Here is a 12,928-nt window from a genome sequence, read left to right as displayed (position 1 = left end):
CTTTGCTAAAATAGACTAACTGATTCTGAAGCATAATACACTTTGTTTTGTTTAAAAAATATCGGGAAAAGTCGTTCAATGAGTGTCCACTTCCGCCTTTTAAAATAAACTACAACTACCATGACTCTACTGAACCGGAAGAGAGAAATGTCACATTTTGACGTGTTCAAATAACACAGGAGTTTGCGGAGAAAGAAGATTTCATCTGAAACACAAACAGCGGCTAATGTTCAAGCATGCTCCTCTCATTTATTCGTCCCAATAACTGAGCCGTATTATTTATTTTCGTTTTTTTTTTTTCGGCCGTCAATCATCATGGGGACTGCGTTTGCTGTGGTCCTTGTTTTTGTCGGCTGTTGTAGCAATGTGGTGTCTCTGGAGCTGCTGGTGAGGTCAGTCACAAACTTAAACCGGGAGCCATTAAAGTTTACGTTAATGAGCATAAAACATTTCTAGTTGGAGTTTAGTTGAAGCGGGGAGGTTCAGGTTTATGTACGATTGTGTCACATCAGCAAGCTGTACATATTTATTTCCTTTAGGATTCCTAAGCAGAGTGTAAATGGGGTTCTAAGTGAATGTGTAGTTTCTACATGAGTATGAGTGTATAGTTGGTGTGTTAAAACAAAAACTAACCGCAAGACACCTCTCAGTATCAGTTTTCATCAGTGGATAGAAATAATTTCCTCTAAAATTGACAAACTTTCATTAGAATCAGGTAAGAGCAGCACTAAAGGGAGAAGAGTATAAATATTAAATAGTAAAACTTAACCTGAGCAGTAAATATCTATGAGCAGTCCATTCCCTTGGCAGCAAATTAAATTTTCACTTCTAAAACGTCTTGGAAAGTTTTTCACCGCTCTTCAACTTTCCCTCTTCCTTGTATTTTGGGTGACAGACCAACCCCAGGTAGAACATATCTGTAAAGTGGAAGGAAAATGACGCATGTCTTTTCAAAACGTTTAAAAAAAAGAAATGGTAATCTGCATGGCATGGAGAGCCTACAGACTGAAATGTGTTCCCATCCCTTCTTGCAAAATAGCTCTATCTGTGTCCCTTGGCTGGAGAGCATCAGTTTTCTAAGTTTGACTGCATGTGATCCAATGGATTTAGATCCAGACTTTGACTGGTCCATTTTCACATAGGAGTGTGGTTTGATGTAAACTACTGCAGCTCTGCTTCAGTGTTTGCAACTGTTTTCTTCCAGCATTCTGTCCTCCTTGTTGCTTCCCCCCCAACCCCCCCACCCCTTTTTTTTTCAGGTATCCATTTTATTTATTTAGTTAACCAGATGAGTCGAATGTGAACCGGTTCTCATTTACGACAAATGGCAAGAAAGTTTGGTTTGTTCATTTGTCTCAATGATGCCGTTTGTTCACTAGCAAACACCTGAAGCCTTCAGAGTACAGCTGCATTCATACTGAGACTTTATCATCAATTCAGTTTTTTTTTTTTTGTTTGTTTGTTTTTTTTGTTTTTGGCCAATTGCTTCGATTAACAATACAGGATTTCACAGATTAAAATTTGATACAATACAAATCAGACTTTGCAGATTTTTATTAGTAAAATAAATCTTGAAAACCTTTTCTGCTCATTCGTTTTCATAGTTTTTCTCCACTTTACCTCGGTAGATCACAAACGAATGTAATCACAATACATTGAACTTTGTGGTTGAGACGTGACCAAACATAGAAAGTTTCGAAGGACTTCAATACTTTTAGCGTGACACTGTATCCATAAACTCGCTCTTCTCTTATTGAGCATCCCTTTTTTTTTTAAAGCAATAATTTCAGATTATTTTGCCTCCGTTTTAAAGCGACGTTTCTGTTTTTCAGAGAGTTTCCAGGATGCGGCAACATAGTCACCTTTGCTCAGTTCGTCTTTATTGCCTTAGAAGGTTTCATATTTGAAACTAAATTTGGGAGAAAGAAACCAGCAATTCCTGTCAGGTAAAAAACAGTTTCATTTAAATGAGACTAATTGCTGATATGGAATGAAATCATTCTTCTTCTTTTTTTTCAGTAACTATGTTATCATGGTGACCATGTTCTTCACTGTCAGTGTGATCAACAACTATGCTCTTAACTTTAACATCGCCATGCCACTCCACATGATCTTCAGATCAGTAAGTGTCGCGTCTTGTTGTCATTTAAGCTTCCTCCTGTTCTCCTCCACTGCTTTTGTTTAAGCTTCCCCTCTTTTTCCACTCAGGGATCACTAATAGCCAACATGATCCTGGGAATAATCATCCTGAAGAAGAGGTGATTCTTCCTCTGCTTTTCCTTCTGCTTTGTCAAATGTCTTCCTGCGGATTCAGTGCATCTCACCTTCTCTACCTGCAGGTACTCAGCCAGCAAGTATCTCTCTATTGTTCTAGTTTCCACTGGCATCTTCATATGCACCATCATGTCAGCCAAACAAGTGGTGAGTCCTCTGCAGACATGTTGTGTTTTCCAGTTCAACTGCTGTTACGCCCCAGTAATAATCCAGAGCATCTACTGGTTTGTTTCAGCATGACGTGTCCAGTGATGGGTCGAAGGAGCAAGGGCTTTATGCCTTTATGTACTGGCTTATTGGTGAGTGTCGGTTAAAAAAACAGAGCAAGAAATGCAGGAGAAAAATCTCTCATTTTTGTGGCAAAACATATTTCGTCCTTTACTGATTTCTCTGTTTTATAATGATTTGACCATGATATTTGGAAAGTTAAGTTCAATTTGACGAGACAACAAAAAACAACAACAACACAACCTGTGTATAAATACGAAGTAAACTAAAAGATCTCAAAAAGCAAGACATCATTTCTTAAATTAATGAGATTCAAGAGTGGAGCAGAAACAAATTTAGCGACCTCTACCACTGTGGGAAGGGTTGCAAAGACATTTTTAAGGCTGCTGGAACTACGGCAAACCGGTGCGAGAGACATCACCCACAAACGGAGGAAATATGCAATGTTCCTGTGACTGGGTCAAAAAGGGATCCAGAACAAAATGTGAAGCAGTGAGGCAAGTGCAGGCCTCACTTGCAGTCTGTATTACAGCAGTTCGGAAGAAGCCTCTGTCTGAAGACACTGTTTTTATAGAACAGCCTCCTGAAGAGGACAGTCATGGTTGTCAATAAAAAAAATTGGAGCGTAAAGAACACAGATGCTCATCTCATCTTTAACCGAAAAGCATCTTTAAGATTATTAAGGGGAAACATTTTGTGGACCAAGACAAAGCTAAAAGTTTTTAGATGTGGTGGCTCTGGTTATATCTAGCAAAAAAATAACAGCATTTGAGAAACAGAACTTCACACAGTCAGACATGGTGGCGGTAGAATAATGCTCCGGGACTGCTGGTTGCAATTAGTTCATAAGCTTAAGCTAAAAGGGTTAAGCAGCAGAACATTATCAGCTTGCCTTTCTGTAGCGACTTTTACACGCGCGGCTTTATCTTCAATCAGGCATCGCCATGTTGACCTTTGCCCTGCTGATGTCTGCGAGGATGGGCATTTTCCAGGAGACGCTCTACCAGCAGTATGGGAAGCACTCCAAGGAGGCGCTCTTCTATAACGTAAGCGTTCCTCTGACTCAGAGGGAAAACGTCTGAGTTGGTTCGTTTTAATCTAACATCTGCTCGTGTCTTCAGCACTGCCTGCCTCTGCCGGGCTTCCTCCTTCTGGCCACTAACATCTACAACCACTGCATCCTTTTCAATGAAAGCAGTGAGTTTAAAGAGATTAATAATTCAATTCTTACTCGGGAATACACGTGTTTGCGTTACACATCTCGGAGGTGAACAAATTCTTTTCACTGTTATTGTCTTTGCTGCAGCTCCCGTTCTCGTTCCTGTGGTCGGGCTGACCATGCCGACAATGTGGCTCTACCTGCTGATCAATGTCGTCACACAGTATCCTGTCGTTTGTCTGTTTTTCTTCCCTACGTTGTATGGATTGATGTGTCTATCACAGAGCTGTTTTTACATCATTTACACCAAAAATGTTTGAATATTTTCACTTTTGCTTAACATGGAAGATCTACAATTTTTTTTTTTCCCCACGAAAAGGGTTCCTACAGTTAGAATAATGTTAGAACTTTTCATTATTTTAGTTTTGGTTTTGATACCTAGATTTGAGTTAGTTTTCCAGTGCTCGTTGCACAGAATATTGTCCCGTTTTGCTTTTCTACTCTTCGTCAAACAGCAGAACTGTTAACATTTCCTGATTAGCCTGTTTGGCTAGCGTACCTGCAGACCATTTAAAACATGGTGGTCCTATTAAGAGCGATTTGGTGGGACTCCATTTGTTTCCTCACCATGACAACAGCTGACTTTGGGTTTCATTGTAAGCGAGGGAAAAGTGTAGGATCCAAAACTTTGACTAGTTACAAAGGTGTTGAAGTACTTAAGAGTTAATTTTTTCCTCTGAGGCACATTATAGAAAAGCCTTCCTGGTATTTTTTTATTTTTATTTTTTGACCGCTCTTTCAGTCTTGTTGCAGACCTTAACCCTATTCCCAGGTACGTGTGCATCCGTGGCGTCTTTATCCTGACCACAGAGTGCCCTTCGCTGACCGTCACCCTGGTGGTGACCCTCAGAAAGTTCGTCAGCCTCATCTTCTCCATCCTTTACTTCCAAAACCCCTTCACCGCCTGGCACTGGGTGGGCACAGCTGTGGTTTTCATTGGCACCCTGCTGTACACGGAGGTTTGGAGCAGCATGCAGGCGGCTCTGCGGGGGGCCGGAGTCAAGGAGAAGAAGGCAGAGTGACGAAAGTGACGAAGGAGAGACTGCCGGCAGATTGTAAAGAGGGGGAGGAGGGGGAAATCTGCCCCCTTGGGCAAATTTGAAATGTTTTTAAATCTCCTGTGGTAGTTTTATACAAATACAGTCATTTTGTTTTCATACTTGATCTTACATGTTTCACCAACTGCAGTTTAAAGGAGGTGCTGATGATGCTTTTCAGTGATTAAATGTCATGAAAAGACCAAAAATGGTGGACAGCGAATCTTTTGCAACCCCGTCAGCGTCCACGCCTCTCTGAATGGAGCGCAGACGTTATGAATCGACATTTGGTTTTTTGACGCTTTCTTAGCCACACCTTGCTAGTGCCGCATTGAACTGCTTCCCATCATTTTACCACCTACACGAGCTGCTCTGTTGGAATGAGATCTGCAGACTAGAAAACGCTAAAGTTCACTAAACTCAATTTCATGTTTGTAAGAAACCAGTGTGAGATGATCTGAGCTTTGTGCATCATCCTGTTTGAAGTGGCCATCAGAAGAGAGGTACACTCTGGTCCTAAAGGGACGGATGTGATCACCAGCAATAATCAGGTCTGCTGTGGTGTTTGAAACGATGCTCAGTTTGTAGTAAGAGGTTTATGACACCACCGTCATCAGTCTGAGAGGTTGTCATATGCAGGTTGATCCGGATCTGACCTCTTCAGCTCGCCATCACCGCTCAGAACATGCAGGTTGTCACCTGTTGCATGAATCTCTAATCCAGCTCCAGTAGACAAGGTTTTTAAACTGCACAACAGTTTAGCCTTAAAGTTTTGCTTCTTCTGTTCCAGAAACTTTCACGTGTGTAGCACTCCTCAGTACGCTCCATTCTTACACTATTTTCCCCTTAAGAAGTGTTTAGACATGACTTTTTATTTTCTTTAGCAGTTTATTGTGATTTGACTGGTCGTGTTATGCAGAGCGGTAAAGATAAATCAGAGTTTTACTGTATAATGCCAACCAACATTTACATTTGGGGCCCACGTTGGTTGAAATGGGCTGTGAAAGCAGATAATTGCCGCAATTTAGGCCTGTGGCTGCAAAGTGAGACACATGTTGGGGCAAAATGTGATGCATAATTTGTAGAAATGGTCTTAATTTCTGAAATCTGACCACATCCTACATAGGATGTCCTGCATACACTAGGGTGCATTTCGTCAGGCCAAGCAAGAAGCCAATCCGAGCTCGCAAACATTGGCTCGGGTGAAACATGAATCCAATATTTTGGTCTTTTCATGATTTTTTTTTTTTTTCAAAAAAACACAACTGTCACCAGATCTACTTTTTTGTTTTAGCATTTGTACCTCAGTAGCATTCATTGACCAATGGTGCAATTTCTTTGTCTTGTCTGTAATAATGCTGTTTAGATATTTTTATTTAATTCTTTTTTGAAAGCGTGAGGTTAATCCGTACTGAATCATGAGTATGCAGGTTATTTATATGGCTCCTTGCTCTTAGACCATGTTGTCTCAGGTGTGTTGGACCAGTGTCAACAATCTCTACACTCCGAAATTAAACTAGTTTTAATAAATCGCCGGGTCTTGTGGCTTTTTAAAATAAATATTATGCTACATGAATGCCCCCCCCCCCTCTCTTCCAGCGCTGGGACAGACAGTTCCCTCACGGCTCACTGATTTTTAAAAGCCATCGGACCAATCCACACAGCTGTAGTTCAGCTCCATCCAATGGCAGCGCAGGTTGTTCCCACGAAGAGGTGGGAGAGGCCGACTTGGAGCAGCTGTGAGAGGATTGATCATCCACATCACCTGAATTAATTCGTTCGTGTTAGGGACTGAACCGCGGGGTTCGGTGTGACCCAGCAGAACCGGATGGGGGGAAACGTTCCGAGCCGCTTCCCTGCGGAGGATGAAGGAGGAGGCGGGGTAACTTTCGTGAAGGGCATACGGGTGAGTGGAAAGCTCCGTGGAAACCAATGCAACTCTCCGCACGCTGTTGCTGAAATTACGCGTCTGGGGGATCGAGCGTCAGAGCTGAGGTTTAACTTGGAGTGGGGTCCACGATCCGTGCCCTGCCTGGTGGTGTCGGGTTTTTTTTTAAAAAAAAGACAGAAACTGAGCTCCCCGAGTTTGTTGTCACTGTGTTTCCTGCAGCTCCTGTGATAAATTTAGATGGAGCATAGCTTGTTGTCACTCGCGTTCAGCGCAGAAATAAGACGCACGACGCGTTTCTTTTGTAACTTCGCTGGGGGGTTAATGCGTTTTTCTCCCATAACATTTGGTCACCTTGTGCTGGTATTTCAGGGTATGTCTCCACCAGCTTTGGAAATTTACAGACTGACATTTTTGCCCATTAGTCATATAAGAGCATTATGTGCTTTGCATAGGGGCGCTGTGCTAGAACGAGTGCCAAAAGCATGGCGTAAAAATATTTTCTAGTCAGCATTTTCTGTATTTAACAACTGTTTGTGTGTGTAAGTGATCTATGACTGAGGCAGGAAGGGCAAAGTTGTACCACCTTCTGTGCACGTGGATTTCTGTTTTATTTTATTTTATTTTTTTACAGAATCTCAATTACAAAAGTCTGTATTTTAAATAGGCCATTCTAAAACCATCCCTCTCTATATTTAGGTTTCTTTGAATAAACATCTACATCACAATAGGACCAGGCAATAAATCAATATATTGCTGATCGACACTAGATCAATCGCCCAACCCTAATTTAAATATTAGCTCCTAGCAGATACTGATCCCATTAATAAAGTATGCGCGTGTTTTTTTTTTTGTTTTTTTTTTTCTCTCTCTCTCAGCTGTCAGACAGAGTCATCAACCGGATGAAAAATTCGACAAAGACCACCTCTCACTTCTCAGCTGATCCAACAACTCAGGTTGCCGCTCCGGTTCCGGCCTCATCTGGCGAACCCTCGTTGCCTCTCCAGGCTCCTGTCTCACCTCAGCTCATACCCACTCCTCCTATTCCTCCCACATCTCCGTCAGTGGAAGCTGCTGCTCCTCCTGTCAAACTCATCCCTCCTCCTGTGACGTTCCACTCCTTCCCTCCTCCATCTCTGGAGCCAGAAACTCCACCTGCCCCTTCTTCAAGGGCTGAAAACCCCGAAGTGCCTCAATCTCTAACTGAACCACCTGAATCCAAAGAGCCGGACACACAGACTACGCCTCAGACAGAACCAGTGAAGGAACCAACGCCTTCTGAGCCAGCTGCTGCTGAGCCTCTCGAGTCTGCTGCCACACCAGTTCAGCCAGTACTCTCACCCTCACCTCTTGCTTCAGCCCAACCTGGAGCTCCTCCAGAGTCGTCTTCGGATGAAGCCTCGGCGTCATGTCGGCATGAAGAGCTCCCTGTGGCGCTCGCTCCGCCACATCTGGAAGCGCCGCCTCCTACAGAGCCACCAGCGACCACATTTCTGCCTCCTGCTGCGGAAGACGAAGAGCCTTCCTTACTACCACCGCCTGCAGAAGGTTGAGATTTTATTTCTTTATAAACAAAAGTCTTGACATGCATGTGGCTCATTAAAGTGCTGCTTGAAGGGGTCAAATTAATCACTATGCTAATGTTTGCAGCTTTAAGGTCTTCCTGAGATACAAACATTAAAACATCCCATTCAGGTGCTTCAGAAGAAATTCTCACATGTTGATTCCTATGTTGTTGTTTTTCTTTTTTTTTAATTTAACTTTAGGTTAATATAAAAAGCTCCAGTTAACGATCAATTGATTTACTAAGTTAGCGGGCGATTATTTCAGTAATTGATTCATCTCAATCAATCCAGTGAATCATTTTAGTTTCCTCCTTACCTCCTATGAAAGTTTCTTACTGATGCACATCAGTAAAGCAAGAACCAACCAAAGGTGCTGCAGTTTCATTTTAGCGTTTGAGGAGACTTCTCTTAGCATCTTGGAGTCTGTTTTCAAAATGAAACCACCTGGATGATCGGACCAGACATGTTGGCAGTCGTTTTGAACGTCCTGCACTTGCAGACTCCTTTTCAGACGGTGGAAAGGCTGATTTCTGATGAAACTTCTTTATATCGCTTACCAGACTCATAAGATTCTGCATTTTCTCTCCGAAGGCGTCGGACAGCTGCTCCTGTCTCACTTCGACCTCAAACTAAATCCCTGAAATTGACTGGTTTACCCTGGCAGGGCTGCGAGGAGGCTGCTTCAGTAACCGAACGTTGTACCTGAAAATAAAAGTTTTCAGATTTTTATGGTGTTTTTCCCAGTTAAAAAAAATTGCTGTTGTGCACAAAATAAGTATATCAACTGATATTTTTTTTGCAAAAAAAACATTGGAATGTAATATTTTCACAAACCAAATTTGTACCCTGACTTTGTTGATGCAATTTTTGTTACATTTCAACACCAGTAAGAAATTCAGATTTATATAGATTATTTTCTTGCAAAAAAAAAATAATAATAATTTTACCCATTTCCCCTGAAGTGACAGAGGAGGAACTGAGAGAGAAAATCAGAGCAGAGATGGAGGAAAGTCTGGAGGAGGAGATCAGCCAGAAGAGACGGGAGCTGCAGCAACAGTAAGGACACACTTCCCGTCATAATTTCATGTTTCTCTTTAGTTGAAATATAATAGAGCTTTTATTAAATAAAGTCATTGTCCTGATTTCTTAATGCACAAGTAAATCACAGTATTACCTCCGGGTTGGTTAATTCCACTTCTGCAATTGTTTTAAAGATCACTTTAAAGCTAACAGTTTCAGTTCTAAAAAGATTTTTACCAATGTTTTAAAAAGACCAAGAACCAAAGTAGAGAAATAAAAGTCACAGAGTAAATATAGAAACGAGCATGATTACTCATGAACTGCAAAACGGCCTAAAGGTGAGCAAATTAAGGACAATGTTCTCTTGTTTTTTGCTTTTTTTTTTTAATTGAAGATACAAAGTTTAAAAGTAAAGATATTAAAGCCCTCATGTTTTAGTTCAAGATACCAGGAATTGTTCCTTCATCATCTAAATAACTCTATTTTTTATTTTTTTCCCCCCAGTGGGCTAAAATGTCTGTGGTTTGTGTTTGCGAAGGCTGGAGGAGATCCAGGTTCTGCGGCGAGCCGAGGCGACGGCGGCGGCTCGGGCCGAGGCGGAGGAGCAGGTGAAAAAGACTCTGGAGGCGGAGAGGGCGATGAGCATGGAGAAGCTGACGGAGTCCGTGGAGAGAGGGAAGACGATGGCAGAGCACGAGAAGCTCATGGCGCAGCTTCATGTGAGCAGAGGAACACAGTCTGGACATTTTTTTTTGAATGCAACAGGATCTCTCTCTCTCTTTTGACACAAACGTTCATCTGCTTACCGTGTTTCTTTTTTTTTTTTTTTTGTCCTGGTGTCTCAGTGGATGGAGCTGAAGGTAGGGCAGGAGCAACACGATGTCTGCATGTCTCACTTCTGCATGTTTGTTCTGGTCACACCTCAAAGCTTACGGTGTTATTCAGCGCTGTGGTTTCTGTACTAAACGAAGATATATTTTTTTGTACTAATAAGCATATGGATGATGGTTAAACACACGGCACCTTGCAAAAATATTCACATCGATTGGACTCGTCTTTATTTTGGCGCTTTACTACGGCAAGCTTAGATGTATTTTGTTGAACTTTTGTGTGAATAAACATAGTTTGGAAATTTCTTTTGGTTTTTAAATTCAGCTCCCCCTCTACTAATACCTCTAAATTAAATTAGGAGTAATACAAATGCAATCCATCAATAAAAAAAAAAAAAAAAAAAACAATTACTTCCTTCTAACACAGATTTTGTGCTAATTTGTGTTGGTTTGTCTTATAAAAACCCAACAAAGTACGTTGGCCTTAACTGTAATGTTCAGGCTGCATGAAATGGCATGAAAGATAACGGGGGTTGTTTTGGAAACGGTTATGCTGATACTGACGTTGAACTCATGCAGGCTCGTCAGCTGGAGGAGAGAGAGAAAGAGATGAAGAAGCGCAATGAACTCTACAAGGAGCATGTCTCCAAACGTGAAGCAAAGGTAAGCTGAAACTTAAGAAGTTTGTCACACGTTCAGGATAGTTGAGGGAGATGGTGCGCAATAATTTTAAAACAAAACTAAGTGTAAAGTACATGCAGAAATACCTAATGAATGTATTTTATTCAATCAGTGTTTAGAGTCTGGTGAAGTTAAAAAAAAAAAGCAGTTGGAAAACTTTTAGCTTGTTGCTTTGGGACGATATAACATTTTTGTGAAACATTTAATGCAGGGATAATATTGGTATTTAGGTTTGATTAAAACCGTTCATTTAAAAAAATTTTTTTTTTTTTTTTTTGCTCCTAAATTTAACACAAATGCATTCAACAATAAAATTAAAATACATTCGCACAAGTCTCAACACAGCCTCTCTTCATTTTAGCTTTAATATTTGTACGCACATAATTTCTTACCATTTTTATTTTGGCGTGGACGTTTCCAGAATAACACCTTTTTCAGTTGTGATTTAGCAGTAACGGACGAACGTCCGAATCCGTCTGATATTTAGCCGTCGTTGGCCACTAAGAGGCAGCATTACTCAATTTTTCACTGAACCAGTGGAGGCGACTCCTTTACTCACTCCATCATTTGCCTTCTTTTGCTAAACACTTGTCTGTTCTCCTCACAGTGTGCAGAGTTTTACAAAGTTTCAGTGGAAAATTTCCAGAAAGGCAAGGAGGCGACTCTCAAGCGTTTTGCGTAAGTTTTTACTCTGTGTATTTTTCTTTCTTGGAAACTTTAACAACAGGAAACATTTTTAGAAACCCATCACTGAGCTCTGGATTTCCCTGGATTTTGTATTCTACTGTCTGAATCTGCACTGTGTGTGAGATTAATTGCATACCTTTTGCACAAAAGCTTTAAAAAAAAACCTGCCAACATCTTTGATACAAATCTGTTGTGCATAAGAGGCGAGGGTTTCCACGATCCAGATATTTATGGTTGTCTTTTGGTCTTCCAAAGCATGAGTAACACGCATTTGGAAATGGATCACTATAGCAACGGGTTACTACAGCCGAGACTGCTTTGGATCAGCTGGAGAACCGTCTCAGGAAGTGTGTGTGTGCGTCATCCTTGTATTTCTGCACAAACCCAGGTCTAATTTGCATCTCAGCAGTTTGATGAACTGATTAGTCTAAATTGGCTCTCGAAGACATCCAGCAGTTCTCCAGTTAATATTGGCACAAAGATTACAGAAATTAACTTTCCTTCCTTTTTGCTCTTTCTCCTTCAGACGTTTTAACATCCAGCCCCTGTGCGGAGACCTTCAGGATCAGATCCTGAAATGCTACATGGAAAACCCAGGAAGAACTCTGACTTGCTCGGGTATTGCATCAGCCTACATGCAGTGTGTGGACAACGCCAAGAAAGTAAGAATTAAAATATAAACAACGCTGAACCTTTGAGCTCCCTTTAATTTCCCATCACCTTTTAACTTTTCTTTTTCTGCAGAATAAACTAACGACTGGAGGTTAAAGGGGAAACGAGGACATTTGCTGCTGCAACCAGATGAAAATAAACACAAATCGAGACCCTGAGAAGCGAAAACATTCAAATTCAGCCACTTTAACGACATATTTTTCCACAAAACTTGTCCGTGGTGTAGCAACCCAGTGTCTTTTGTCACGCGCACAAACCAGTTTACTTTTAAACGAATGACACTCGATATCAGCCACTGTAAAACCAACCGTGCCACGGCAGTAGCAAGCAGGATTTATAAGTGCAAACAAGATAAAGATGTGCATCACTGGTTAGTTTAATCGTTATGTACGAGTGCCTTGAATTCAGGAAAGCAGATGCGAAGTATTTAAAAAAAAAAAAAAAAAAAACTATGCAAGGAGATGAGTGTTTATGCTGGACAAAACCGACAACCAAATGCATCGGTGAAGCTTGAATGGAGTTCAGTGTCTAAGGGAAATCAGGCCAAATAAAGCACCACCAAACAAAAACAACTGACCCGCTGGATGCTTTATTCTGTTTTTATAAACCAACAGCCCGGCTGACGGGAACCTGTGCTGCTGTGACAGGTTTTCATGCCATTTACAGTGTTTACATTCTTTTATCTGCTCGTTCTTTTTCCAACACATGCGTGACGCTCTTGCCAATAGTCAGCTTTACCCAAAAGCAAAGTATTTGCTGACTGTAAAACCAGATTCTCCTGATAGACCCGAGTTTAGCTTTAGCAGGAAACGGTCATCCTCTCAGGG

The 12,928-nt window shown here is 41.3% G+C and overlaps 2 protein-coding genes across 3 annotated transcripts; both read left to right on the top strand.

Annotated features, from left to right (window-relative positions):
• The first annotated feature begins 315 nt into the window (after window positions 1–315).
• slc35b4 (solute carrier family 35 member B4) lies at window positions 316–6,288 on the top strand. The gene is made up of 10 exons (XM_015030222.1): window positions 316–392; window positions 1,833–1,946; window positions 2,020–2,122; window positions 2,209–2,258; window positions 2,340–2,421; window positions 2,510–2,573; window positions 3,439–3,548; window positions 3,624–3,699; window positions 3,809–3,884; window positions 4,494–6,288. Exons 1-10 carry the CDS (start codon window positions 316–318, stop codon window positions 4,741–4,743), a joined length of 1,002 nt encoding a protein of 333 aa, XP_014885708.1. The 3' UTR covers window positions 4,744–6,288.
• A 140-nt stretch (window positions 6,289–6,428) lies between these two features.
• On the top strand, window positions 6,429–12,673 carry LOC106946092 (MICOS complex subunit Mic25-like). Of its 2 annotated transcripts, XM_015030220.1 has the most exons (9): window positions 6,430–6,664; window positions 7,525–8,194; window positions 9,174–9,267; window positions 9,770–9,950; window positions 10,077–10,091; window positions 10,641–10,724; window positions 11,350–11,420; window positions 11,956–12,091; window positions 12,174–12,673. In XM_015030220.1, exons 1-9 carry the CDS (start codon window positions 6,587–6,589, stop codon window positions 12,195–12,197), a joined length of 1,353 nt encoding a protein of 450 aa, XP_014885706.1. In that variant the 5' UTR covers window positions 6,430–6,586; the 3' UTR covers window positions 12,198–12,673. The 2 variants fall into 2 exon arrangements, with proteins under 2 accessions (XP_014885707.1, XP_014885706.1); XM_015030221.1 differs by lacking the exon at window positions 10,077–10,091 and having other exon boundaries at window positions 6,429–6,664.
• Window positions 12,674–12,928: the final 255 nt, after the last annotated feature.

Source organism: Poecilia latipinna, unplaced genomic scaffold (assembly GCF_001443285.1).
Source record: "Poecilia latipinna isolate Pla-1442-1.1 unplaced genomic scaffold, P_latipinna-1.0 Scaffold175, whole genome shotgun sequence".
Taxonomy (NCBI): domain Eukaryota; kingdom Metazoa; phylum Chordata; class Actinopteri; order Cyprinodontiformes; family Poeciliidae; genus Poecilia; species Poecilia latipinna.
This window is presented reverse-complemented; position numbering and strand designations above follow the sequence as displayed.